This window comes from Podarcis gaigeae (genome assembly GCF_964106915.1).
Source record: "Podarcis gaigeae genome assembly, chromosome: 10".
Taxonomy (NCBI): domain Eukaryota; kingdom Metazoa; phylum Chordata; class Lepidosauria; order Squamata; family Lacertidae; genus Podarcis; species Podarcis gaigeae.
In genome coordinates, this window is record NC_139686.1 from 728,556 (window position 1) to 753,216 (window position 24,661).

Genomic DNA, 24,661 nt, shown 5'->3' on the forward strand with positions numbered 1-24,661 from the left:
CCGGCTGCCCAACCACCCCAGCCAAACCCTCGGGCACCCGCGGCTCCAGCTCGCCTTGTGGCCGCGCGCCTTCCTTTCTCGCCAGACCCAAGCGCATTTCACCGCTTGATTTCACAATGCAAAACGCACAGCTTATCCCTTAGCTAGAATACAGAATTAGAGAGTTTGTCATACCGGCGACGTTTAAAACTACAAGCGTTTTGTGTAAGCCAGCTTTTGACTCTCCAGGCCACCCCGCTCCCTCTTGTGGGTTTGGTCCAAAACTTAATTCCTAGGCAGACCAGGTTTTCTTTGCGATGATTTGGCACCCACAACAGATCTATGGATTCCTCTGCCTCGCGCTGCATTGACCTCCCCTCCTGCAAGGCAGGCCAAGGCGCGGTTTATTTCCCAGAGTCCAATCCGAACTGAGTCCAATCCGAACTTGGCCAAGCTAGAGCAGACCACGCGGCTGCAACGCCCAAGGCGCAATCCCAGGCCAGCGGCGGTTCCCTCCAGGGCTCCAGCTGCATGCATTGAAAGCACATTTAAAGCACGTGACTTCCCCAGAAGAACCCTGGGAACTGTAGTTCGTTAAGGGTGCCGGGGATTATAGCTGTGTGAGGGTAAACTGCAGTTCCTAGGATTCTTTGTGGGGGGGGGGATAATGTGTTTTTAGATGCGTGGTGTGTACACAGTTTCAGGCAAGCAGCTCGTCAGGAAGCAGCCCCAGATGAGCAGGGGGTCAGGCAGAAGACATTGCTCCTGCAGCTCTCAGAGGCATGGAGGCCCCAAAGCCAAAAGGGGGGGGGCTCCCCAACCCCCACTCTGGGCCAGATGCGGCCTCTGGGAAGTTTCCTTAGGCAGTCCTCCTCTTCTGCCCTGGAGCACTCTTGCCTGGGCGGATCTCAGCCAGCCTCTTGCAGAGCCAGTGTGGTGTGGTGGTTAAAAGGGGTGGACTCGTGATCTGGGGAACCATGTTCGCTTCCCTGCTCCTCCACCTGCAGCTGCTGGGTCAGTCATGCTTCTTTGAAGTCTCTCAGCCCCACTCACCTCACAGAGTGTTTGCTGTGGGAGAGGAAGGGAAAGGAGAATGTTAGCCGCTTTGAGACTCCTGAAGGGGAGTGATAAAGCGGGATATCAAATCCAAACTCCTCCTCCTCCTCCTGTGGCATCGTTGCTCCTGGGGGCTGTTCTGCCTCTGTGTCTGATGCCCAGCTCACTTTCTGTGGGCGGGGAGCACTGCCAGTCCCTCCCAAGGCTGCTCCCTTCTTCTCAGCTGTTGCTCCAGGGCAGGCATAGGCAACCTTGGCTTTTGAGACTACAATTCCCATCCTCCCTGACAGCTGGTCCTGTTAGCTAGGGATCATGGGAGTTGTAGTCCCAAAACATCTGGAGGACTCACGTTGCCTATGCCTGTTCTAGGGGTTGTTCCTGAGTGGCTGGAGGCCACTGAGCCAGATCCTGCACCACCACCTTCTCCTTGGAGGCAGGACACCCGGCCAGCGCCAATTCTACACATTTTGCCGTAGGAGGCAAAAGTCTTCACTGCCACCTGCATGAGGGGAATAAAGCCTTTCTCCCTTTCGTGTCCCACACAGGCTTCCTTCCCTTGGTGGCAGCACTGAGACCACCCCAAAGGGAAGATAGAGGGTCTTCCCTTTGTTCCTCTTCTGCTGCCACCAAGAGAAGGAAGCCTGAGGGTTCCCATCCCATCCAGCCCATAGCAGGGTCCGGGTCCGAGGGTCACAGTTGTTTGAGTGGAGAAGTGGCAAGGCTGGCCACACGGGAGGGAGCAGGTCAAATGGACAGCAGCATCACTGTTGCTTCCAGTGTCCAAAGGGCGCCAGAAGACGGAAAGCAGCAATTCAGAAGCAACAAAGGATCTACATGCTCCTCTTCCTGCATATTTTATTTATTTGAATCTGCCACCTGCCCTTCCCCACAAGCTCCCAGGGCAAAGCCCACCCAATGAAAAATTAAAGCATCATCAAATCATCGATTAAAACAGCAGAGAAAGCCCTATGGTGCAGTTGTGGTGCTGATCAGATGCAGGAGAGAGGATCTGATCTGAAATGACGCACCAGCTCCCAGAGGCACCTGAGATGGGGGCACAGGCACCTCCAAGGAGAGGGAGCTGCAGAACCGTGTGTGTTTGTGGTGGGGAGACCACAGGGGAAGTCCTCCCAGGTGCCCCCCCTGCTCCTTGGACCAACCACCCCCTGTCCCACCCCCTGATCTTAATATTTGGGCAGGTCTATGTGGGCTGCGGTGAATCCATCATTCTCTAATGTTTTATATGGTCTTACAGTTTAAGGAAACTCTTCAAAAGCACTTGACTCCTTCCAAAATGAAAATAGTCCATAGGGGTCCGCCCCCCCAGCTTTCCTCAAAATTTCTGTTGGGTCCCCATTTGCAATACCCAACAAATGAGATTCAGAAGCATGGCTGACTCCCACTGTGGAGGGTAGAGCAGAGCTAGGAGCCTTCGAGAGCCCTCTCCTCCTCCATGAATTGGTCCGATCCTCTTCTAAAGCCATCCAAGTGGGTGACCATCACTGCTTCCTTGGGGGACTGAGTTCCACAATTTAACTCTGCGTTGCGTGAAGGAAGACTTTCATTTATAGGTCCTGAATCACAGAAGAGGCAGTCTACAACAGAAATCTGAGTGCGTTGCTTATCTCCTGTCTGGTAGGTTACCTGTTAACAGTCACTTCATTGGATTGCCTGGGGAGCCTGGCCAGTCTTTTGTAATGACAAATACTTAGTTCCTGAGCTAGGTCACAGGCTCACCCTATTCACACACAGACATACCCTTAAGACAGGATTTGTGAAGGAAAAGAAAATGGGGAGGCTTTTCCATTTTCCTGCGACCTTGCAGAGAAATATTTGAGGTGAATTTGGGAGGGACAAAATGGTTTCAGGACTTTTTCTGTGGGGTTTCAGACATGTGGTTTATATATTCAGTTATGAACATTTAATATATATATATATATGCAGGTTTTGGTGTCCTCGGGTGTCTTCCCGTGTAAAAGTTGGGGTGTCTAGGCGACGTTTCGACGAGGTCTCACTCGTCATCTTCAGGCTGGTGCTTTCGGCTTCTTGTTACTGGAACAGAGCGGGATCTCAATGTTTGAGTTCCTATAAATACTGTAGAGGGGGTGTGGTGTCTAGCCTCCAATGTTCTGGGCAGAGAGGAAGTTCCCAGGCTAGTGTGCCTTTTCTTCTTTTGTTCCTTAATTACTTGAGAGATACCTTGAGTGATTTCTTGAGTGATATCCTGAGTACCACTTAGGTGGGTCATTAGGTGTGGATTAGTTGCTAAAGTCTTTGTGTCTTGACCTCTTGAACAATCACACCACCACCCTGCACAAATAAACTCCGTAGCCAAGACTCTCATCTCCAGAACCAAACGCCTGGCTGACAAAGACCACTTGACAACTGAGTTACAGAATCTCTCAAATGTGTTAATTGCCAATGGATACCAGCAAAACAGGATTACGAAGCTAATCCAAAAGGAAACACCCCCCAAAAACCAAGACACAGAAGAAAACAATGGCATGGCCCTCCTTCCTTATATCAAGGGCACTACAGATAAAATTAGCAAAATCCTCCATAAACACAATATCAAAACAGCCTTTTGCACCAACCAAAAAATAGCCAATATCCTCAGAAACCCCAAGGATAAAATCCAGTTGGAAAACCAAGGGATCTATGAAATACCCTGCAAAGTCTGCCCAGCCACGTACATTGGACAAACAAACAGACGAATAAATGCACGTATCGCAGAACACAAGAATGCCGTCAAAAAAGAAGAAAAAACTTCCTCTCTTTTCCAACACATGAAAGAAACAGGACACGAAATTAATTTTGCAGATTCCAAATTGCTCTTTAACACGGAACATCACCACAAGAGAATAATCATGGAAGCCATCGAGATAGAGAAACACCCTCACAACATGAACAAGCGTGACGACACATCCCGCTTGCCAGACATCTGGAAATTAGCCCTCCCCACAAAAACTGACACCAGATCCAGAGGCACACAGAACGCCAACACCAATCAACCACACCAGACCCAAACCCAGACCCTCTCCACAGATGAATTACTGACACCATCCAGTAGCCAATCCATGGTGGCACCTCCGGATGCTGCACCCCCCTGCAATCCCTACACAGATCTGGCTGACACAAGCCACAAAACCACAGCTCGCCCCTATACACGAAGCCAAGCCAAAGCACAACTAAGTGCAATACAGCCATCTTCTCAGGAAAACTCTTCACAAAGTTCAAGAGGTCAAGACACAAAGACTTTAGCAACTAATCCACACCTAATGACCCACCTAAGTGGTACTCAGGATATCACTCAAGAAATCACTCAAGGTATCTCTCAAGTAATTAAGGAACAAAAGAAGAAAAGGCACACTAGCCTGGGAACTTCCTCTCTGCCCAGAACATTGGAGGCTAGACACCACACCCCCTCTACAGTATTTATAGGAACTCAAACATTGAGATCCCGCTCTGTTCCAGTAACAAGAAGCCGAAAGCACCAGCCTGAAGATGACGAGTGAGACCTCGTCGAAACGTCGCCTAGACACCCCAACTTTTACACGGGAAGACACCCGAGGACACCAAAACCTGCATATATATATATATATATATATATATATATGTAAGACCTTAATTTTTTTATTTCATTTCCAAGCTGCAGCTTCGCTGCATTCCTACAAGAGCCTGGGGACCCTCTGTCTGCAGAGAAGGAAACACAAGTGGCTTGTGGTGACCTTGTCTCCGAGAAGAAGCTCCTCCACAACTGACCACCACTCCCTGCCTCAGCCAATGGCTCTGCTGTGCCACCCCTGCCCTTCCTGAGTCTGGTCCTGGGAACTCTTTCTCTAATTACGAGAATCTCGTGATCTTGAATAACTGGACCTTGTCATCATCATCAGCGGCCATAGTTGGTACTGTTCTTTTGTTCTATTGCCCATCATTAATGTAGGTGGTTTGCATCAGCATGACACAGGTACGCCCTTTATTTGTGTATTTATTTATTTTTATTGACGATGCAACAGGTTAGGGGTTCCCAAGCTTGGTTGCTTGTGTTTCGTTTATTGCGGTGTGGCTTATTTGTGTGAGGGAGGTGACCTGTTGTGTTGCGTACATGATGAAGGGGAATCACACTGGGGCGAAGGTGTCCTCTGTAGCTTGTCCCTGTGCTAGTTTGAGGTTTTTTTGGTTAACATTTCTAGTACAGCAGTTTACCATACATTTTGGTAACAGTGGCCACAGTTGGTTAAGTAGTAGTAGTAGTAATAATAAAAATAATAATAATTATATATTTTTTTTATTTGTACCCCACCCATCTGGCTGGGTTTCCCTGGCCACTCTGGGCTGCTCCCAACAGAATATTAAAAACACGATAAAACTTCAAACATTAAAAACTTCCCTAAACAGGGTTGTCTCAAAATATATCTTATAAAAGTCAGATAGCTGTTTATTTCCTTGACATCTGATGAGGGCGTGTTCCACAGGGCAGGCGCCACCACTGAGAAGGCCCTCTGCCTGGTTCCCTGTAACCTCACTTCTCACAGGGAGGGAACCGCCAGAAGGCCCTTGGAGCTGGACCTTAGTGTCCGGGCAGAGCGATGGGGGTGAAGACGCTCCTTCAGGGATACTGGATAAAGGATATCAACAATCTGGAATGTGGCCAGAGAAGGTTGGCAGAGATGGAGAGAGCTTTCGAGACTGCATCCTATGAGGGAGTTGGGCAGGTTCAGCCTGGAGAAGAGAAAATCAAGTGGCAACACAATAACCATCTTCAAATATTTGAACAGCTGTTGCATAGATGATGGAGCGAATGTATTCTCTGTTGTGCTTCGGGGGGTAGGACTTGAACCAAGGGCTTCCAATGACAGGAAAAGGTATTCTCAACTCAACATTTGGAGGAACTTCCTGTCGGAATGAGATGTTCGCAGAGGAACAGCTTGGAAGGTGCTGGTGGCCTTGGAACAGAGCCTGAGTGACCACCAAAAAGCCACGCTCATTGTTCCAGTGCCGGGTTTTCTGCATTGGGGCAGGTTGGACTAGATGGCCTTTGGGGGGCCTCCCAATTGAACAGAACTCTGATGAGTGTTTCCCAAGGCCTATCTAGCAGAGGAGTCATTTCAACCAGAGCCCAGCCCTTCCCCTACAGCCCATCTCCAGAACCCCAGGGCTGGCTTCTCTCCGAAGCAAGTGGCAACTGAGGTGAGATGGTGATTGTGATGATTCATTTCATTTCTTATTATTTTTAAGAAAAAACGAATCTCAAATCTGTTTACAGCACATTAAAACATCAAATAAAACAACCCAGCACTGAACATCGCTGAACAAAGTCAATATAAAGTATTCATTCAAAACAGCATTATTAACAGGAAACTAAAATATTATCTTAAACATGACTAAAGGAAGTCAATTATAAAACGCGCATTTAAAACAGCATAATGAGCAAGAGACTAAAAACGTCATCTCAAGCATGGACAGTATCTGCTGCTGTTGCCAAGCGTGGTTCGTGGTGGGCGGCTGGAATCTCAGGCTCTGTGACCTGGCTGTGCACTAAAAGACAGGCAAGATGGTCTCTGGCCTCTTTCGCAGCCTAAATTTCTGTAGCTGGAGTCAGTCCGGGCTCCACCCTCCAAGGCCAGGTGGGAAAAGGACTGCAGGGCAGGGAAAGGGTCTTCCAGGGCTCACAGCCCAGATGGTCACTGACATGTCACCTTCCGGCTTGAGTTCAGGGCGGCAGCTACCATCAAAACAGCACTGTTCTGCCTTACTTGGATAATGATAATAATAATAATAATAATAATAATAATAATAATAATAATAATAATAATAATTTATTTATATCCTGCCCTCCCCAGCTGAAGCCGGGCTCTGAGCAGCTAACAACAGTAAAAATAACAGTTTACATAAAATCGCAATCAATTAATTGAAATACATTCTAAAATCAAATCAAAATCAAATTAATGGCAAATTAATTAGGCTTTGGAGAAAGAGATCTCTTTCTTGTCCTCAGTAAGCAGGAGCTGTTGGTTCTCACCACAAGCTGTGCAGTCAGCCAGAATGGGGATTCCCAACATTTTTGGAACCAGGATAACATTTGGAAATCTGAGCCACTGCCACTCTTGCTGAGAGAGAGAAAGCTCTTTGCATCTCTCCATCAGAGTAAGCTTACCAGATTTTTTCCCCCAGTGAATCCGGGGACACTTTTCAACTCCAGTGGGTTTTGTATGGGGACTGATTTGTAAATTCAGGGACTGTCTCCGGTGTTACGGTAAAATCTGGGTGCGAGACTGCTCTGCCACCCAGCTCGTCGGACTAAGTCCATGGGTCCCTGCAGAGGAAAACGAGCTCAGCCGGAGACAGGAGCACACTGCAGAAGATCCAAGTTTATTGCGCAACAGGTTCAAGGCGAGATTGAACCGCGAGAAAGGGGTGACATGAACTTTTGAAACTTCCCTCCATGCCCCAGAATACAGTGCAAAACACATCCCAGTTACATCACGAATACATTAAAAAGAGGTTGGGTTACACAGGATTAACATATGGAGGAGGGAGGGGGGAATATGCAGAGCTGGAGATATGCGCAGATAAGCGCTTCCTGATGAGAAGACAATGGTCCATGTACTGGCATTGCCTGGAGGAAAGGCTTGGCAGAGTGATTTGACAGGATTAGGGTCTTGACGCCTTACTTGAGGGATTATGGAGGACAGGGGAGGTGTCATGGAGTCCTAGAGAAATTGAGCAAAGTGGCATGTTGATTTTCTATGAATTTTATAGATTTTAGTCCCTTTTGACATTGACAATTGGAAATAAATGGATATATTGTAGCGAAAAAGAAGGTGAAGAAGACATGCCCTCCCCTCCGTATCACCAGGAAACAGGGACGCCAGGTAACCTTAAATCAGAGAGACAAGGTGGGTGTCTGGTCCCAACATCCTGGGAAATGAGGCCATATTTAAGGGGGAATATTCAATGTAGTTGAATATTCAATGCAATTGAGGGTGAAAGAAGAGAGCGCAAAATATGGTCTGAAGTTCAACATCAAAAAAACAAAGATCATGGCCACTGGTCCCATCATCTCCTGGCAAATAGAAGGGGAAGAAATGGAGGCAGTGAGAGATTTTACTTTCTTGGGCTCCATGATCACTGCAGATGGTGACAGCAGTCACGAAATTAAAAGACGCCTCCTTCTTGGGAGAAAAGCAATGACAAACCTAGACAGCATCTTAAAAAGTAGAGACATCACCTTGCCAACTGTTACGGCTAAAATCTGGGTGCAGGGCTACACTTCCAGGAGGTGGGTTGAGCAGGGCGGCAAAGGAGGGAGCAACACAGACCAATACAATGTACGTGTATGTTATATAGATATACACTAAATAATAACTTTGTATCTACCGTACCAGATGTGTGGGTTTGTGCAAACCTAAAAGGGACTTGCAAGCCATGCCTCTTAAGGTCATTTGCAAGTATAGTAGTGCAGATAGCTGGATATAGGATATCACATAAAATAACACCTGTTGTATTTTGTTCAGTAGTGGTCTATGCTTTACATTTAGCAGGAAGGTCCACTACTGACTGGGAAAAAAATGCAGTTTTCCCCCCCTTACAGTTCTCCCTCCTTCCCCTCCTCCTTATGTTAATCCGGTGTAACCCAACCTCTCCTTAATGTATTCATGATGTAATCTGTGTAACCCAACCTTTCCTTAATGTATTCATGATGTAACTGGGATGTATTTTGCACTGTATTCTGGGACATGGAGGGAGTTTCAAAAGTTCATGTCACCCCTTTCTCGCTGTTCAATCTCGTCTTGAACCTGTTGCGCAATAAACCTTGGATCTCCGCATTTTGCTCCTGTCCGGCTGAGCTCATTTTCTTCTGCAGGGACCCGCGGACACTTAGTCCGACGAGCTGGGTGGCAGTGTAGCCCCGCACCCAGATTTTAGCCGTAACACAACAAAGGTCCGTATAGTTAAAGCTATGGTTTTCCCAGTCGTGATGTGTGGAAGTGAGAGCTGGACCATCAAGAAGGCTGATCGCCAAAGAATGGATGCTTTTGAATTCTGGTGCTGGAGGAGACTCTGGAGAGTCCCATGGACTGCAAGAAGATCAAACCTCTCCATTCTGAAGGAAATCAGCCCTGAGTGCTCACTGGAAGGACAGATCCTGAAGCTGAGGCTCCAAGACTTTGGGCCACCTCATGAGAAGAGAAGACTCCCTGGAAAAGACCCTGATGTTGGGAAAGATGGAGGGCACAAGGAGAAGGGGACGGCAGAGGACGAGATGGTGGGACAGTGTTCTCGAAGCTACCAGCATGAGTTTGACCAAACTGCGGGAGGCAGTGGAAGACAGGAGGGCCTGGCATGCTCTGGCCCAGGGGGTCACGAAGCACGACTAAACAACTAAACAACAACAACAAAATTCAATGTAGGTCAGGCTAAGTGAGTGGAAACAGGAACTGAGCAGGGAAAGCAAACCATCTGTCATGCTTTGTGGGGTTTTGAGGAGACCTTTACTGAGGCCTGTTCTGGGCACCATGGGGGGGGGGTCCTGTTGGGTGCAGTGGCATTCGTGGGTGCTGTGCTGGTGACTCTGGGGGCTGTGTTGATGACTTTTCCTTTTCCTGCGGCACTGGATTCTGCCAGACTTGAGTGGAGGAGGGTTTTTCTGAGCAAACATGCACCGCCAGAGGACTGAGCAGTAGATCTGAAAAACAGGATAGCAAGATGGAGCCTCCACCTTCAGCAGCAGCCTATATCCAACCAGGGAGGGCAGGGAGGGCTCTCTGCTTTAAATCAGCACCTGCATCTCTTCAGCCACTGCTGGCAGCCAAGCATTGCATCAGATGGACCCTTCAGCCATCTCAACACTTAGGTTCTAGTTACAGGTAGGTAGCCATGTTGGTCTGCCGTAGTCGAAACAAAATAAAAAAATTCCTTCCAGTAGCACCTTAAAGGTAAAGGGACCCCTGACTGTTAGGTCCAGTTGTGGCCGACTCTGGGGTTGCAGCACTCATCTTGCTTTACTGGTTGAGGGAGCCAGCGTACAGCTTCTGGGTCATGTGGCCAGCAGGACTAAACCACTTCTGGCAAACCAGAGCAGCGCACGGAAACGCCGTTTACCTTCCCGTGGGAATGGTACCTATTTATCTACTTGCACTTTGACGTGCTTTCGAACTGCTAAGTTGGCAGGTGCAGGGAACGAGCAACGGAAGCTCACCCCGTCACGGGGATTCAAACCGCCAACCTTCTGATCAGCAAGTCCTATGCTCTGTGGTTTAACCAACAGCGCCACCTGCATAAGTAGCACCTTAGAGACCAACTAAGTTTGTTATTGGTATGAGCTTTTGTGTGCATACAGACTATGTGTGTATCTGAAGACGTGTGCATGCACACGGAAGCTCATACCAAGAACAAACTTAGTTGGTCTCTAAGGTGCTACTGGAAGGAATTTTTTTATTTTGTTTCGACACTTTGGGAGGGAGACTTAATATAAAGCTTACATTAACCTCCCAACTCCGTTTTCCTTTTGTTAAGGAAGCAACCTTAATCTGCTCTCGCCACCTAGAAGAGGAAATAAGAAGAGCCCTTTCCTCTGAGCTCTTTCCAGGGACTGCTCCAGTCTCAGCACCCGTTGGGATTTCCACACTGCAGGGGAGTGAGTGATCAGTGCCTTGGGCTAGTCTTCCCATTAGGGACTTGGAAGACTTTTGGGCTCTGAGACCAGCTGGGGCACTTCAGAGACCCAAATCTCCCATCTCCCCAAATCTCTCTCTGGACCACTGGAAGCTGATGCCTTTTCCTTCTCCATCTGCCCTTCTAGCTCACCAGCGCTGGTCCCCCTGCCTGGGATTCTGGGGAGCGGAAGGCCGAGACCCCCTGGCCATCGAGAAGCCCCTGGCAGGGCCCCAAGAACTCAGTGCCTCTGTGATGGCCTGGGAATCTGATTCAGAGGCTGATTCAGAGGAATCCCAGCCTGCACAGGAGTCCCCGCCTCCAGGGCCGGCTGAGCTGGGGCAGGGCCTTGAATCTGAAGCACCTGCACCTGTGCCGGATCCTCAGGAGCAGACACCAGGTGAATCCACTCTGGCTCCGGAGGTGATTGAGGACCCATTGCCTGCAGGTGCTCCTCTCCCAGCCTTGTCAGGGGAAGGTGAGGTTGCGTCTGGGTCCAGTAACCCTCCAGCCTTTCCTGAGCTGCAGAGGCTCAGGGCAGAGAGGCGAAGGGAACTGGGTTCTCTCAGGAGGAGTGCTCGCCTTAAGGCCAGGAGAGGCGGGGCTCCTGGGGGCTGGGACCGCCCCTGGCCTCAGAGGAGATAAAGGCCAGTCAGCCCAGTCCCAAGTTGCCAGCACCCAGACCTGTTCTTCCAAAGTTCCTGTCCTTGCCCGGCTCCTCGCTTTGGACCCCGCTTTGCCCTTGGTGGACAGTCTCCAGACCCTCAACCCAGGACCAGTCTCTGACCACGCCTCACGGTAACCTCCCCCCGGGACCAGCACAACCTCCCTTGCTGAAGGTGGGCAGCTGAGGTTTTGTTGCTGCCAGCAAATTAACGGGCTCAACCCTGTCCTCTTGATGTTTCTGCATTTCCACCCTCTGTTCTGCAGCATAAACAGTGTGATGCAGCAGCAAAAAAAGCTAATGCTATTCTAGGCTGCATCAGCAAGAGGGAAATGAAGTAAAAGGGGGGGGGGCAGGAGTGGAGTGGAAGAGGCATCCTGGAGGTTTCATATTAGTTACCCTGAGGTACTTAATTTGTTCTGGAGGTCCGTACTTAACCTGAAACTGTTCTTAACCTGAAGCACCACTTTAGCTAATGGGGCCTCCTGCTGCCGCCGCACCACCAAAGCACGATTTCTGTTCTCATCCTGAAGCAAAGTTCTTATGCTGAAGCACTATTTCTGGGTTAGTGGAGTCTGTAACCTGAAGCATATGTAACCTGAAGCGTATGTAACCTGAGGTACCACTATACTGGCATACACAGATTTTCAGGTCAGCTGAAAGAGCAAAAAGAACTTTTTTTTAAAAAAATAATTTTTTATTAATTTTCAACACAAATAAAAACAAAACAATCAACACACACAAACAAACACAAACATATAAACATGTATAATTTCAAATCTTTTTTTCATAACCTTACTTCTCGGACTTCCCCCTCCCTCCCCTTCTCTGCTTCCCTATTTTAAAAGTTTCTTCAACAACCCTTCAGACCGGTTAATTAATCACTTATTGTCTTTTTAAATTTCTTCTGGTAATTAATCTATCAATCAATTACAGCTGTAAAAAGAACTTGTCACTGTTTCTACTTTCCTGAATTTTACTGGGGGAAACGTCACCAGTGTCCCTGTAAATTCTTCAAATGTTATATAAGCACATTTATCTAGTGTCCAGATCAAGGGAAATCATGGTCCCACTTTATTCTGTCTCGGTCAGACCACACGTGGGATACTGTGTCCAATTCAGGGCACTACAATTTAAGAAGGATGCTGAGAAGCTGGAACATGCGCAGAGGAGGGCAACCAAGATCACCAGGGTCTGGAAACCAAGCCTGATGAGGAACGGTTGAAGGAGCTGGGGATGTTTAGGCTGGAGAAGAGGAGACTGAGAGGAGACATGAGAGCCATCTTCAAATATCTCGAGGGCTGTCACATGGAAGAGGGAACAAGCTTTTCTCCTGCTCTGGAGGGTAGGACTTGAACCCATGGCTTCAAGGCACAAGAAAGGAAATTCTGACCAAACATCAGGACACCAAGAAATGTTTGATGACGGAAAGGTGGGGAAATTATGGACTCTCCTTCCTTGGAAGTTTTAAAGCATAGGTTGGATGGTCGTCTGTCAATGATGCTTTAGCTGAGATTCCTGCATTGCAGGGGGTTGGACTAGATGACCCTTGGTGTCCCATCCAACACTACAATTCCATGATTCTATGGTTTTAAAACCTCCCCCCCCCAATTGCGATTCTTGGAAACTCAACTTATTCACAGTTGGAACCGATGGACTTTCTCACATTCCAGGTTCACCTGATACCAAGTGCATTTTGGCACTAGAGGTGGACCCCAAAATGGTGTTCTTCTCCCTGGCAGGGAAGAAGTGGTGATGGAAGATTTACATAAGGAACAAGGGTGGAGGAAAGATCAATGTTGGGATCTGCTGCCCTGGGGGATCCTGCTGACTGAGACAGTCATCTCAGGCTTCCTGGCTGGGTTTGGCTATTGGTAGCAAAAGGGGGCTGGGCCCACAGGCAGAAGCCAGAGAGATGTCTGACCCTCTTCCCTTCACCCCCAAGAAGAAGGGCTGAATGTAGCAGGGGCTCCTTGGGGTGGCCCCAAAAGAAACCCTGCTCAGCCAGTAGGGGGCGCAGACGAGCACCCCAGCTCAGCCCCCCCCCCGCCTCTCTGATTCCGTCCAAAATGGGCAGAGGACGGGAGCTGCCAGTCTCCAAGGGGTGCCCGCATAGCAGCAGCAGCCCAACCCCATACTGGATCTTAGAGTCTCCAGGCGGGTACGCCAGATGCCCGGGGAATTGCAGCCAGCCTGCTTGGGGGGCTCCGAGCACCGCCAATTGCTTTCAGGGGAGGAAGGGACCAGCAACGAGGAGCCGCAGGGAGGGAAGGAGCAGGTCTCCTGTGTGTCCAGGGTCCAGCCTCCCTCAGAAAATGCCCCTGAGATCACCTCCTGAGCAAGCGAGAGGGTCGCCCGAGAAGGTCCTGCCTCCTGGTGAGGGGCTGGACTAGATGGCCATTGGGGTCCCTTACATCTCGGCATTTCAGTCCCTGCCAGAGAAGAATGGCAAACCAAGCTGTTGAGACTATGCCAGGCATAGGCAACCTCGGCCCTCCAGATGTTTTGGGACTACAACTCCCATCATCCCTAGCTAACAGGACCAGTGGTCAGGGATTATGGGAGTGGTAGTCCCAAAACATCTGGAGGGCTGAGTTTGCCTATGGCTGGACTATGCCGAAATGGCAAAACTGACGGGAAAACTCAGGAACCAAGAAGACAAAAACCTGAAGAAAGAATCTGAAGGCAGCCCTGTTAGGGACGTTTTTATTGACTGATGTTTTAATGTATTTTTAATCTTTGGTTGGAAGCCTCCCAGAGTGGCTGGGGAGGCCTGGCCAGATGGGTGGGGTATAAGTAATAAATTATTATTATTATTTATTTTAATTTCACTTTGTTATGAAAAAATCTGGGTGTGAGGCTGCTCAGTCCCCCAACTGGTTGGGCAGAGCCCGCGGGTCCCTGCGGAATAAAGGAAGGAGTCCAGCCACCAACTGGAGCAAATAGCTGTAGACTAAACTTTATTGTGCAACGGGTTCAAAGAGGAATTTTGAACCCTGAGGATGGGGTGACAAGGGCTTTTAAAAGTTTCCCACCATATCCCAGAATAAAGTATACAGTACAGCATCACTGCTACATCTCTGACATGTCACAAAAGGGGAGGGGTGGACAGGGGTCACACACTAGTTTAACCTTGGCAAACATGTCCAGACAAGTCCTTGGTACAAGATTAGCATAAGGGCAAGACCCAGGTATAAGATGAGCAGAGGCAAAGACCTCTGAAGTCCCACCACCCAAAGTGCAACAGAACTTCCTTTGCATGTCTGGCCCCTTGGCAAGTCCGGTGATGGGATTAGGCTTTCCTTGGCCAACAATCAGCTCAGCAATTGTCACCTCTGGGAACCTCCTGGAGTTGCTTTTCCAAGGGCAAAATAGCCTTGGAATGGAGGAAACTGGCAAAGGAGTTGATTTTATATGATTGTTAAAGCTAGGTGACTTCCCTGAGCTGTCAAGCTGAAAGGATACATTCAGGCATAATATCTGTAACATTTAACAACGTTCAAGATGTGCCCCCCCCCCGAAATTTCCGTAACAACTTCTAATGTAACAAACACTATGAACAATACGGAGAGACAGGCCACGCTAGGCGCCGCCGGCGGAGGAGCAGCGGCCGGGAATTCCCTCCTGGGTCACGTGCCCGCCCGCCGGGCTTCCCCGGGATCCCCCTCCAAGGCGCAGGCGCGTCCGAGGCGGCGGCCCCTCCTGCCGCGCGGGCAGCTCTTGCCGACGTGTCCTTCTCCCCGCCTGACCCGGAAGTCCCGCCTCCTCCCCCCCTCCTCCCTCCCTCCTTCCGCGACGTCGCGGGTTTGAATCCGCTCCCCTTTCCCTCCCTGGCCGCCGCTCGCCGCGCCCATTGGCCAGGCCGGCGGCGAGGGGGCGGGTCCGGTCCGCGGGGGCGTCCGCCCATTGGCCCTCCTCTCCAGGACTGGGCGGGGCCGGGGCCCGCGCGGGAGCTGCGCCTGCGCGAGGGGGCGGGGCCGGGGAGGGGTATAAAGCTGGCGCCCCGCCCCTGGCCCCGCCCCTTCCGCCGCTCCGTCCGCGCCGCGTCCCTCGCAGAGAGAGAGAGAGAGAGAGAGAGAGAGCGAGACCCCCGCTAGAGACCCCCGCGAGAGACCCCTCGGGATGGCCTCCTCCTCCGGAAGCAGCAGCGCCGCCGCCGCCTCGGGCGCCGCCAGCCCCGCCCTGCAGAGAGGCATCGTCAAGATGGTAAAGGGCGCCTCGGAGCATGGGCAGAGTGCCCGGGCCGGGAGGAGGGAGGGGCCCCCTCCGCCAGCTCGCCCTCCGCTCTCCCCTTGCCCCGGCTGCCCGGAGGGGGGTCCAGCCCAGGATCCTTTCCCCGGGGCGGGGGCTGGGGGGAGGAAGGGCGCCGCCAAGGGCGCCTCTGAGCATGGGCAGAGCGCCCAGGCCCCTTTCCGGGCGGCCTCTCGGGGAGCGGACCCCTTCGGCTCCCCGCTAGCTCGCCCTCCGCTCTCCCCTTGCCCCACCTGCCCGGAGGGGGATCCAGCCCAGGACCCTCCTCTGGAGCCCTTTCCTCGGGGCAGGAAGGGCGGGAGGGGTCGCAGAACCGAAGAGCTGGGAGGGGGACCCCCAGGGGTCGTCCAGACCAACCCGCTCAAAACCCCGCCCAGCAGCCCCTGAGGAGCAGCAGCAGCTGGGTTGGGACCACGTGGGTGTTGGGCTGGGTGAGAGGGATCCCTTCCCCCTGTGCCCCAGCGAGGCCAGCCAGGTGCCCCTGTGGGAATGCCCTCGGCTCCCCCAGAGACCCCCGTCTCCCCTGTGGGAGGTGGGCGTGTGGCCCCCAGGACTGGGAGCCCCGGGACCACCCTTTTCTCTCCCAGGTGCAATTGCAGCCTCCTGAGCTCCTTCTTCGCTTGGGGCTTTGGGGAGGGAGGGGGGCACGTTCCTGCAAGGAGAGTAGATCACATTTCTTCCCTTTGAAGATAAGGAAGAAGAGGAGCCTCTTGTTTTGCTGCACGTGATGCAGCCAGGAAGGGCCCGGCTGAGTCTCAGCGCCTACACGTTGCAGGCAGGAGGCCTCGGGTCCAGGCCGGAACCTCTGCCCTAGAGCTGGGGAAAGAGCCTGGTCTCTGGGCAGGGGGCACCCCATGCAGCCCCCTCCATCTGTTGCTGGACTGCAGCTCTTGGCCTGACCGTTGGCCATGCTGGTTGAGCCTGTTGGCATTTGGGCTCTAGTAACATCTGGAGAGCGTTGCCCTAGGTGGCCCAGTGGTCTGGCTTCCGGTGACCTTCAGAAAACGCCCCCAGGATAACTTAGGGGAGCCTTGGAACTGCCTCTGCATTGCAAAGGACACGCAGGCTCACACTTGCTTTCTGGAAGGAGTGTCTTTGCGTGTCAGTTGTATCTTTTTGGAGAAGGGCAAGACGCAAACTTGACAAAGTTGTTCGGTGGGGCAAGGCTGGAAGGGCAGTCTCATGGGGTGGGTTGTGGGCTGCCCCCTGGCAGCTCTCTCAGGCCATCTTCCGCAGACTTGCTTCTGGGAACCCACATTGTCTGGGACTGGTGCTGTCAGCGCATGTGGCAGCTTGGGCATGTGTTGTGGGTTCTTAGTCTAGCTTAGTCCAGCTGCCATGTTGCCGCTTGGTGCTCTGGCATCTGGTGTGTGTGTGTCCTCCTCTGTCCTGGGGGCTGCTTTTTGCTGCAGATCCACTGTGACACAGGACATGTGCTGGCTGTGCCAGGTCTCAGCCAGTATTTCCAAATGCCGCTAGAAATTCAGCAGCAGAAGTTGCTTGTAATAAACCCCGGGCATGCTAGGGTGTAATGTTGCAACCTGGGGGCAGGAAGTGGCCTTACCCGTTGAGCAGAGGATGTTCAGGTGCCTCTAAATAACAGGGCTCTGGAGCCTGAGAGCAGCTGGTTCCCTTCCCTATCCCGAAACAAGTGCCCTCTGGGTCACAAACGTCACTCCACCCCGCTGCCATGTGTGAGCCACGCCACATGAAAGAGTTCTGCAATTTAGATGCTTCCCTTGGAGCAGGAAGGGACAGAAGCGCTCGCCCAGTAGCACAGGCGCATCTCTGCCCCACAGCGAGAAGATCAGTGGGGCTGGTGGGCCAAGGTCCTGGGGCAGCTAGAGAGAATTCCCCCCAGCAGCGCAAGCAGGGGGTGCGCCCTGGCGTGAGGGCACCCGTCCACGGTGGGTGGTCTGCAGTGTGCTCCAGGACCGCTGCCCGGGGGCGGGGTGCAGCTCAGCTCTGCAGATTCCGATCTGCCCTGCGGCAGCCTTGTGAGGAGAGAAGGGGCCAATGCTCTCCCTGTGCGTTACTCCCGTTGTCACTTCCGCAAAGGGTGGCCGGGGTGCCTGTGGTGCTCTGGCCACTTTCTCCAGATCACAGCCTGTAACCATTCCGGCATTGTTCTTATTTCATTCAGCTCTCATTTATAATTTTTTTGCAACAGTGCTTTAGTGGCAAAACGCAGCACCCTGTGTCCCAGAGGGTCTTAGGGAAGCAGGGAGGCACTTGCTGGCGTGAGGGGGCTGCCCCCTGGGAAGGATGGTTCCCCATAGGCGCTTCCGTCTTCAGCCTCTCGCCCTGGGGTATACAGCCGAACTTTAACCAGTGAGCTGCACTGCATATCTCTAAGCGAGGTGGAGTCCCTTTGCCACGAGGAGGAAGTGATCCTCAGCCTCCGTTCCATCTGAGAGCAGCACCTTCTTCCTGGGAGAATGGGCCCCACTGGTGGAATCAGCCTCAGGTCCTTTCTGCGGGGAAAGCCTGGGCTCTGGCAGGCAGCCTTTTAAACCAGAGGCATATAACCCAGCGTCTCAAGGGGGGGGGGGAATATTGTGAGGTAGGAACTCTGCTCTCTCTGGTGGTGATTTTTCACAGAGGTGGCATCATCTTGCTAAACTTGAGAAGGGGTGACAAATTTGGGGTGGGGGAAAGACGAAGGAGCGTTGACTGTGGGGGTAGCAGAGGATTTTGGGGGCCACAGCATCCTCTGACTGGCAGCTGCATTCAAGTGTAGTTCCAGTTGTGGGGGAAGCTTTTTCTCCCCTGCCCTCTGTGGCCCAAGTCGGACAGGTGAGCAGGGCTGCCTGCCTGCCAATTACCTGATGCCCACAGTGGAGTCAGCCGGCTGGTTTCTGCCTGGGTGCAAGGGGGCTGCCTCCTGTGCTGTGAAGCCCTGACAATTGCCGGTCTGTTGGGGTGACACGGAGCCTCTTGGGGATTTGGGAAGGTGGTCAGCTTGGCTGAGGCGGCCTTGGGAGTCAAAGGGGCGCAGGGAAGGGGGCCTGCGCAGTGCCCTTTGTGCAGGTTGGCGCTCCCACGGATCTCGCCCCTGGCTTTCTCTGGCAAGCAGCCAAGAGCGGGGTGGTCCTTGAGCCTGTCCTGGGAACTAGATTAAGAGTAATTACAGCTCGGGTCCTGCGTGTATCGAGTGCCACAGCCGTGGAACAAGCTCCGTTGAAAGAATCTCTCTCCAATTGATTATTTTGTCAATTTGCTTCTCCGGTGGAGTTTAATGCTTTGGCGTTTGCGCAGAGTGCTTTAATAGACTGGGGCATCGACTGCTACGTTTGAGGGCTGGCGATTTGGGTGAAAGGAGTTGAGAAGAGGATGCAGCCCCCAAGGAAACCCCCCTTGGCCCTTGGCCCTTGGGACGGGTGGGGGAAGAAGGCGCTCGGAACAGGGAGGCAAGCCAGGGTCCCAATTCTCGCCACTGGTCCTGAGCCTGGGTGCTCGAAATCATTGCCTTGAGAAGGAGGCCGGAGAGGCCGCCTGCAGGTGACTATCGCCTGTTCCCCCTCCCTCCTGATCATACCAGGCTGTGCACCATCAAAGCCCCGGTGTCCTTGCCTGCCTTGGCTGGTGGAGGGGCCAGAGGGACGCCTGGAGATCTGGATTTGTGCATCTTTGCATCTTGCCAGGCGGGCACCACAGAGAGCATCACAAGCCGGAGGATATTTGTCCCCTGGTAGCTCCTCTCTGGGCTTCCATGGCTAGCTGCAGCCAGGAAACAGATCCTTCTGATCTCCATTTTCTACTTCGAAGAAAGGCAGCCACAGGCGGTGACCATGGGCCACGTGCCAAGGAGCCCGTGTGTGTGTGTGTGTATCCAGAATTTCTAGTGCGCAACTTTTTATTTGCTGGTTTCAGCCTCGGAGGCTTGCAGGGTCAGCTTGGCTGCAGCTTCCGTTGCTGCCCAGCCGGCCGAGAGAAGGCCTGACCTGTGGTCCAGTGCTCTGCCTGAACCCTGAACCTTGGCAGGAGGAATCACCAGGGCATGGCCAAGCCTCTTGCACGCCTGGGCAGAGGGGAAGCCTCCCCTGTGGGGCAGGCGGGGGGGGGGGGGCTTGACCTGCTGGGTCCCGGGGGGGGGGCTCTCAAAGGCTGCTGTGGCTGAACCAAGGGAAGTCCCACCTCTGGGGCTTGGGGGTAACATTGATTGGCTGCTTCTTCGCCAATGGTTGTCTGAAGTTGTAAGGAATCACAATGAAAGCTTTCGGTGGATTTTTTTTTAAAAAAGCTTCATAGTAGTACAATCGTACCTTGGAAGTCAAACGGGAATCCATTCCAAAACGTTCGGAAACCAAAACGCGGCTTCTGATTGGCTGCAGGAAGCCATTTGTCGGACATTTGGCTTCCAAAAATAGTTCTCAAACCAGAACAGTCACTTCCGGGTTTGCAGCGTTCAGGAGCCAAAACGTCCGAGTACTAAGGCGTTTGGGATCCAAGGTGTAGTAGTAGTAGTAGTAATGATAATGGTAATAACAATTTGTTACCAATCCTTCGCCCCAAGGTCCCAGGGCAGGATAGAACATTAAAACACGATATTAAGAACGCTTTAAAACAACTCCCAACCATAAAATGAGGTGGGTCCTAAGAACATAGACCTCCAATTGCAAAAGCAGTCAGGGGGCAAAGAGAAGTCCGGCAGCTGTGCAGTTAAGGCACCAGATGCACCTCTGTGGGGGAGGGGCTGCCACGGAAAAGGCCCCATCCGCCTGGGGTGCCACCCCCCTTGAGCCCCTGAAGGTGGAAGGACTGCCAAGAGAACCCCAAGAGGGTCTTCGGGGAAGAAGGTAGCCATTCGGATATCTGGGGCTGGAGTTGTCTAGCGCTTTGGCAACCAGGGCAGCGCAACGTTACTTTTTGCTGCTCCGTTTTACCTTTGGACGGATTGCGGCCCTGCAGTTCATGAGCGGCTGCAAGGGCTTTGACTTCCTCTTTAGGATGCGATTTTGCTCCCTTGTGTCAATGGTCTTACTCTTTTCTGACCTGACTGGCAGCGGTGTGAGGGAAAGGCAGAAAGGCAGCATAGAAAATTCACATAGCCAATCCTTAATGTACCTTGCTATTGGTTGGCTTGGGCAGTGGCTGGCATCCTGGCAAAATTCATGGGCAGGAAGGAGCCCCAGACGAACACCTTGTGAGTAAACTGGGATCTTGCGCATTCAGGGGCAGTGTCTAGGTGCTGGCAGGGTGCCATTGAGAGTGGCAACAGCTGAGGAGGAGGAGAAGGGTCCCTTACCTTCAGGCTACCTGGGCACACCTGTGTGAAGGATTGCTCCTCTGACGCTCACACCTGCCTGCTCAGCCAAGGTCCCTGTTATTATGAATTCCACTTGCCTTACCTCCAGGTCCCTCAGCGTGGCTTACCTGGTCCTTCCCATTTAATCCCCAAAACTCGCCTGTGAGGTAGGTCGGCCCAAGATCCCCCAGTCAGTTTCCTGGCCGAGTGGGCATTTGATCCCGGGACGCGGGTGGCGCTGTGGGTTAAACCACAAAGCCTCGGACTTGCCGATCAGAAGGTCAGTGGTTCGAATCCCCGCGACGGGGTGAGCTCCCGTTGCTCAGTCCATGCTCCTGCCAACCTAGCAGTTCGAAAGCACATCAAAGTGCAAGTAGATAAATAGGTACTGCTCCGGTGGGAAGGTAAACGGCGTTTCTGTGCACTGCTCTGGTTCGCCAGAAGCGGCTTAGTCCTGCTGGCCAAATGACCCGGAAGCTGTACGCCGGCTCCCTCGGCCAGTAAAGCGAGATGAGCGCCGCAACACCAGAGTCGTCCACGACTGGACCTAATGGTCAGGGGTCCCTTTCCCTTTACTCCTGGGTCCTATTCTGATGCTGCTCGCTTTGGGGCTTGTTAGATGCTGCTACTGATGCCCCTGCCTTCTCCTCCCCCCCCCCAGGTTCTCTCTGGCTGTGCCATCATAGTTCGCGGCCAGCCTCGTGGAGGACCGCCTCCCGAGAAGCAGATCAACCTCAGCAACATCCGGGCCGGGAACCTGGCACGCCGGGCAGCTGCAGGGCAGCCAGATGGCAAGGACACACCAGACGAGGTAGGTCTTGGGGGGGGGGAGATGGGGGGAAGTGCTGGTCACGGAGGTAACTGAGGGCCTGGTGTGTGTGTGGGGGGGGGGCTAAATGTTGCCTCTGCTACCAGGACCTGCTGTGGAGGTGCCCAAGAGGGGGAGGCTGTGGGCACAGGGTGCGACCCACATAATCGAAGGGAGGGGTGGGTAGCAAGGAGATGGCCTGTCTGCCCCCCAGCAAATGGGGATTCATTCTTTATACACAAAGCGGGATCCTTTGGCCAGGGCCTCAGATGGCTTCACCTGCCCAGGTGAGGGCAGAAGTGGCAAATGCCCAAATCCTACAGAGAAGCTCCCCTCTCTGGGCTCAGAGCCCAGCACCCCACAGATAAGGAGGGCATATCGAAGCCAGCCAATTAGCTTACATCTAAGCTAATAAATGAACTCATTGCTGCATCAGCTGCCAATTAATTCTGGGGTTATCTGGACTGCCAAGATGGCACTTGCAGATCTTCTGGAACAGCTCACCAGAGATGGCCCCCCCAATCTCTGTTTTAAAAACAGAATATAAGACGGGGCGGGTGGTTTATACATTCCCTCTCTCCCCTACATCAGTGGCCAGGTTTGCACCCTACACTCAGCCAGGACTTGTGTGGCAGCCAGATTATGTGCTTTTGCTGCACATCGTGACTTTGCCAATGGCCCTTCGGGTCATTTTTTTCTGCCTGTAGGTTCCTGGTCCTTTCAGTCATGCTATTGGTTGCTATTCCACTTCTTGCCACCAGGGGGTTTGGCAGGAAATAGCCTGGGTGTGAGTTGTCCCCCCCCCCTCCATCACTCCCCCCTTAGTTGCCCATCTTCTGAGGTCCAGGCCTGAGGTTGACCCTTCCTGAGGCTGGGCATGGGGTGGTGTGTGTGGTTGGGGGGGGGGGAGATGGGGGTGGCCTCACCTGTGGGAGCAGCCCTGCTTGAGGAATTTGTCTCTTAACTTGTATTTTTATGTTGTGAACCCCCCTGAGATCTAAGGATGAAATAGTAGTAGTAGTAGTAATAATAATAATAATAATAATAATAATAATAATAATAATAATAAAATGAAAATCCCCTCTCTAGAGAAGTTCATCTGGCCCCAAAGGGTTTCCATTCTCCCACACATTGGATGTTTTATCCATCATTTATCGTCAACCGTAGCTATATACCGCTTAATATGCAAATTTCCTAAGGAGCTTATATGAAGCCCTTTTAAGAGTTGTTTCTGGCTGTGGAGGTTTTTAAAAATTCTGTATTACATGGGTGGTTCTTAATTGTTATTTTTGCAAGCTGACGGATGAGTTTCTGAAAGCAACGAGTCGACCTTGCAATAACAAGGGGTCTCGGAGTGGGTGTTGGGGGGGGATGTGGGGCTGAGCAGCTCCTGTTCCTGACCAGTGACCTCCTTCTTCCTCAGCCCTGGGGGTTCCCAGCCCGCGAATTCCTGCGGAAGAAGCTCATCGGGAAAGAGGTTTGCTTCACGGTGGAATACAAGACGCCCCAAGGCCGGGAGTACGGGATGGTGTACCTGGGGAAAGGTGAGAGGTCCTGCGCAGGGTTGCCCCACACTTGGAGGGCAAATCCCCACAGCCCAGTCTGCCCCTCCTTCCTCCCTGAGCCGGCTGTTCTCCTGTGAGCTCTGAGGTTCAACAGCCAAGTGGGGGGTGAGCAGAGCCTGAGCCTATTCTGAGTTCTTCAGCTCCCAAAGCCATCAAAAAAAGAGCTCTGTAGTCATGTGTTGGCACTGGCAGGTCTGGGGGCAAAAAGGAGACCTCCTTGGGAAACGAGGGAACTGTTCTCCCAGCGGAAATTGGCGAAGGGGAAACACAGCTGGAAATCTGGAACGTGGCAGGCAAGAAGACTATTGAGTTGGCCAAGGTGGTGGTCCAGTTAAACCCAGCTCACACAACTCTCTATGCAGTTATGTTTTGTTGTTGTTGTTTAGTCGTTTAGTCGTGTCCGCCTCTTCGTGACCCCCTGGACCAGAGCACGCCAGGCCCTCCTGTCTTCCACTGCCTCCCTCATGCTGGTAGCTTCGAGAACACTGTCCCACCATCTCGTCCTCCGTCGTCCCCTTCTCCTTGTGCCCTCCATCTTTCCCAACATCAGGGTCTTTTCCAGGGAGTCTTCTCTTCTCATGAGGTGGCCAAAGTCTTGGAGCCTCCTAAGTTATGTTGAACTTTCTAAAAGACCCAATATAAAAATAAGACATTTAAATTCTACCAAGTGTTCCTTTCTTTAAATATGTATTTTACATAACGTGTGCAATACCAGAATCATAGCCAAGTGTCTCAAAGCCAAAGTTGCGTCCAAATATTCCTTCGTTCAGAATCTCCAAAAGTATACAACTTTGGGAAGTTCTGTGTAATACCATAAAGGGTTGTGGGAGCTGTGTTTCCCTCTTCCTCTGCGGTCCAGTTTCACAGGCAGAAAAGACACATTCAGGGCAAGAATTTGAGCCTCACGCCAGCCGTGACGTGCAAATCCACCGGTGGCATTTTGAAGCCAAGCGGGGGGGGGGGGGTCCTTCAGGGGCCCAGCCAGTGACCAGGGCGGTGCCCTGAGTTCCAGGGGTGCTCACCCCTTCGCCCTGCCCCTTGCCCACAGTGTTTGCCCAGAGAGCAGACAAGGATGGGTCACCTGCTGGCTGTGCAACATGCCGCCTCCCCGCCCCCTTGCCATGGGAGAGCCAGGCGGGAGCTGAAGGGCAGCCAGTTTTGAACAGTACCCCACTCTACTTGCTTTTCTCTTTCCCTCTGCCCCCCTGCTTTGGGTTTTCTGCTTTGGGGGCTGGGTTTCTGCAGGAAACAGGCCAACAAACAGCTTCGAATAAGGAGGCTTTGTCCAGGCCTGGATTTCCTGCATTTCGGGTGGTGGCGGGGTTAGAAATGCAAAATAAAAATTCTCTGCCGAGATGAGGCTAGCCCCTCTCCCCGACTCCTGCCCCCCGGCTGTGGGTCATCTCCTTCCTGCCCTCCTTTCCCACCTGTCC

General features: G+C 52.3%; 2 protein-coding genes and 1 long non-coding RNA gene across 3 annotated transcripts in view; 1 reads left to right on the top strand and 2 right to left on the bottom strand.

The window, feature by feature from the left end:
• The window catches only part of LOC310826287, a 430,259-nt gene that overhangs the window by 81,379 nt on the left and 324,219 nt on the right, over window positions 1–24,661 (bottom strand). Inside the window, exon 3 of the long non-coding RNA XR_014555679.1 lies at window positions 8,677–8,717. This is a non-coding gene — a long non-coding RNA (uncharacterized lncRNA). The remainder of the gene's footprint in view (window positions 1–8,676; window positions 8,718–24,661) is intronic.
• Window positions 1–24,661, bottom strand: part of GCC1 (GRIP and coiled-coil domain containing 1) — a 451,035-nt gene that overhangs the window by 35,850 nt on the left and 390,524 nt on the right. The window lies entirely within an intron of this gene.
• The window catches only part of SND1 (staphylococcal nuclease and tudor domain containing 1), a 228,676-nt gene continuing 219,153 nt past the window's right edge, over window positions 15,139–24,661 (top strand). Inside the window, exons 1-3 of the mRNA XM_083700134.1 lie at window positions 15,139–15,562; window positions 21,517–21,666; window positions 23,087–23,207. Coding sequence (XP_083556260.1) covers window positions 15,479–15,562; window positions 21,517–21,666; window positions 23,087–23,207 — 355 coding nt within the window. The 5' untranslated portion in view covers window positions 15,139–15,478. The remainder of the gene's footprint in view (window positions 15,563–21,516; window positions 21,667–23,086; window positions 23,208–24,661) is intronic.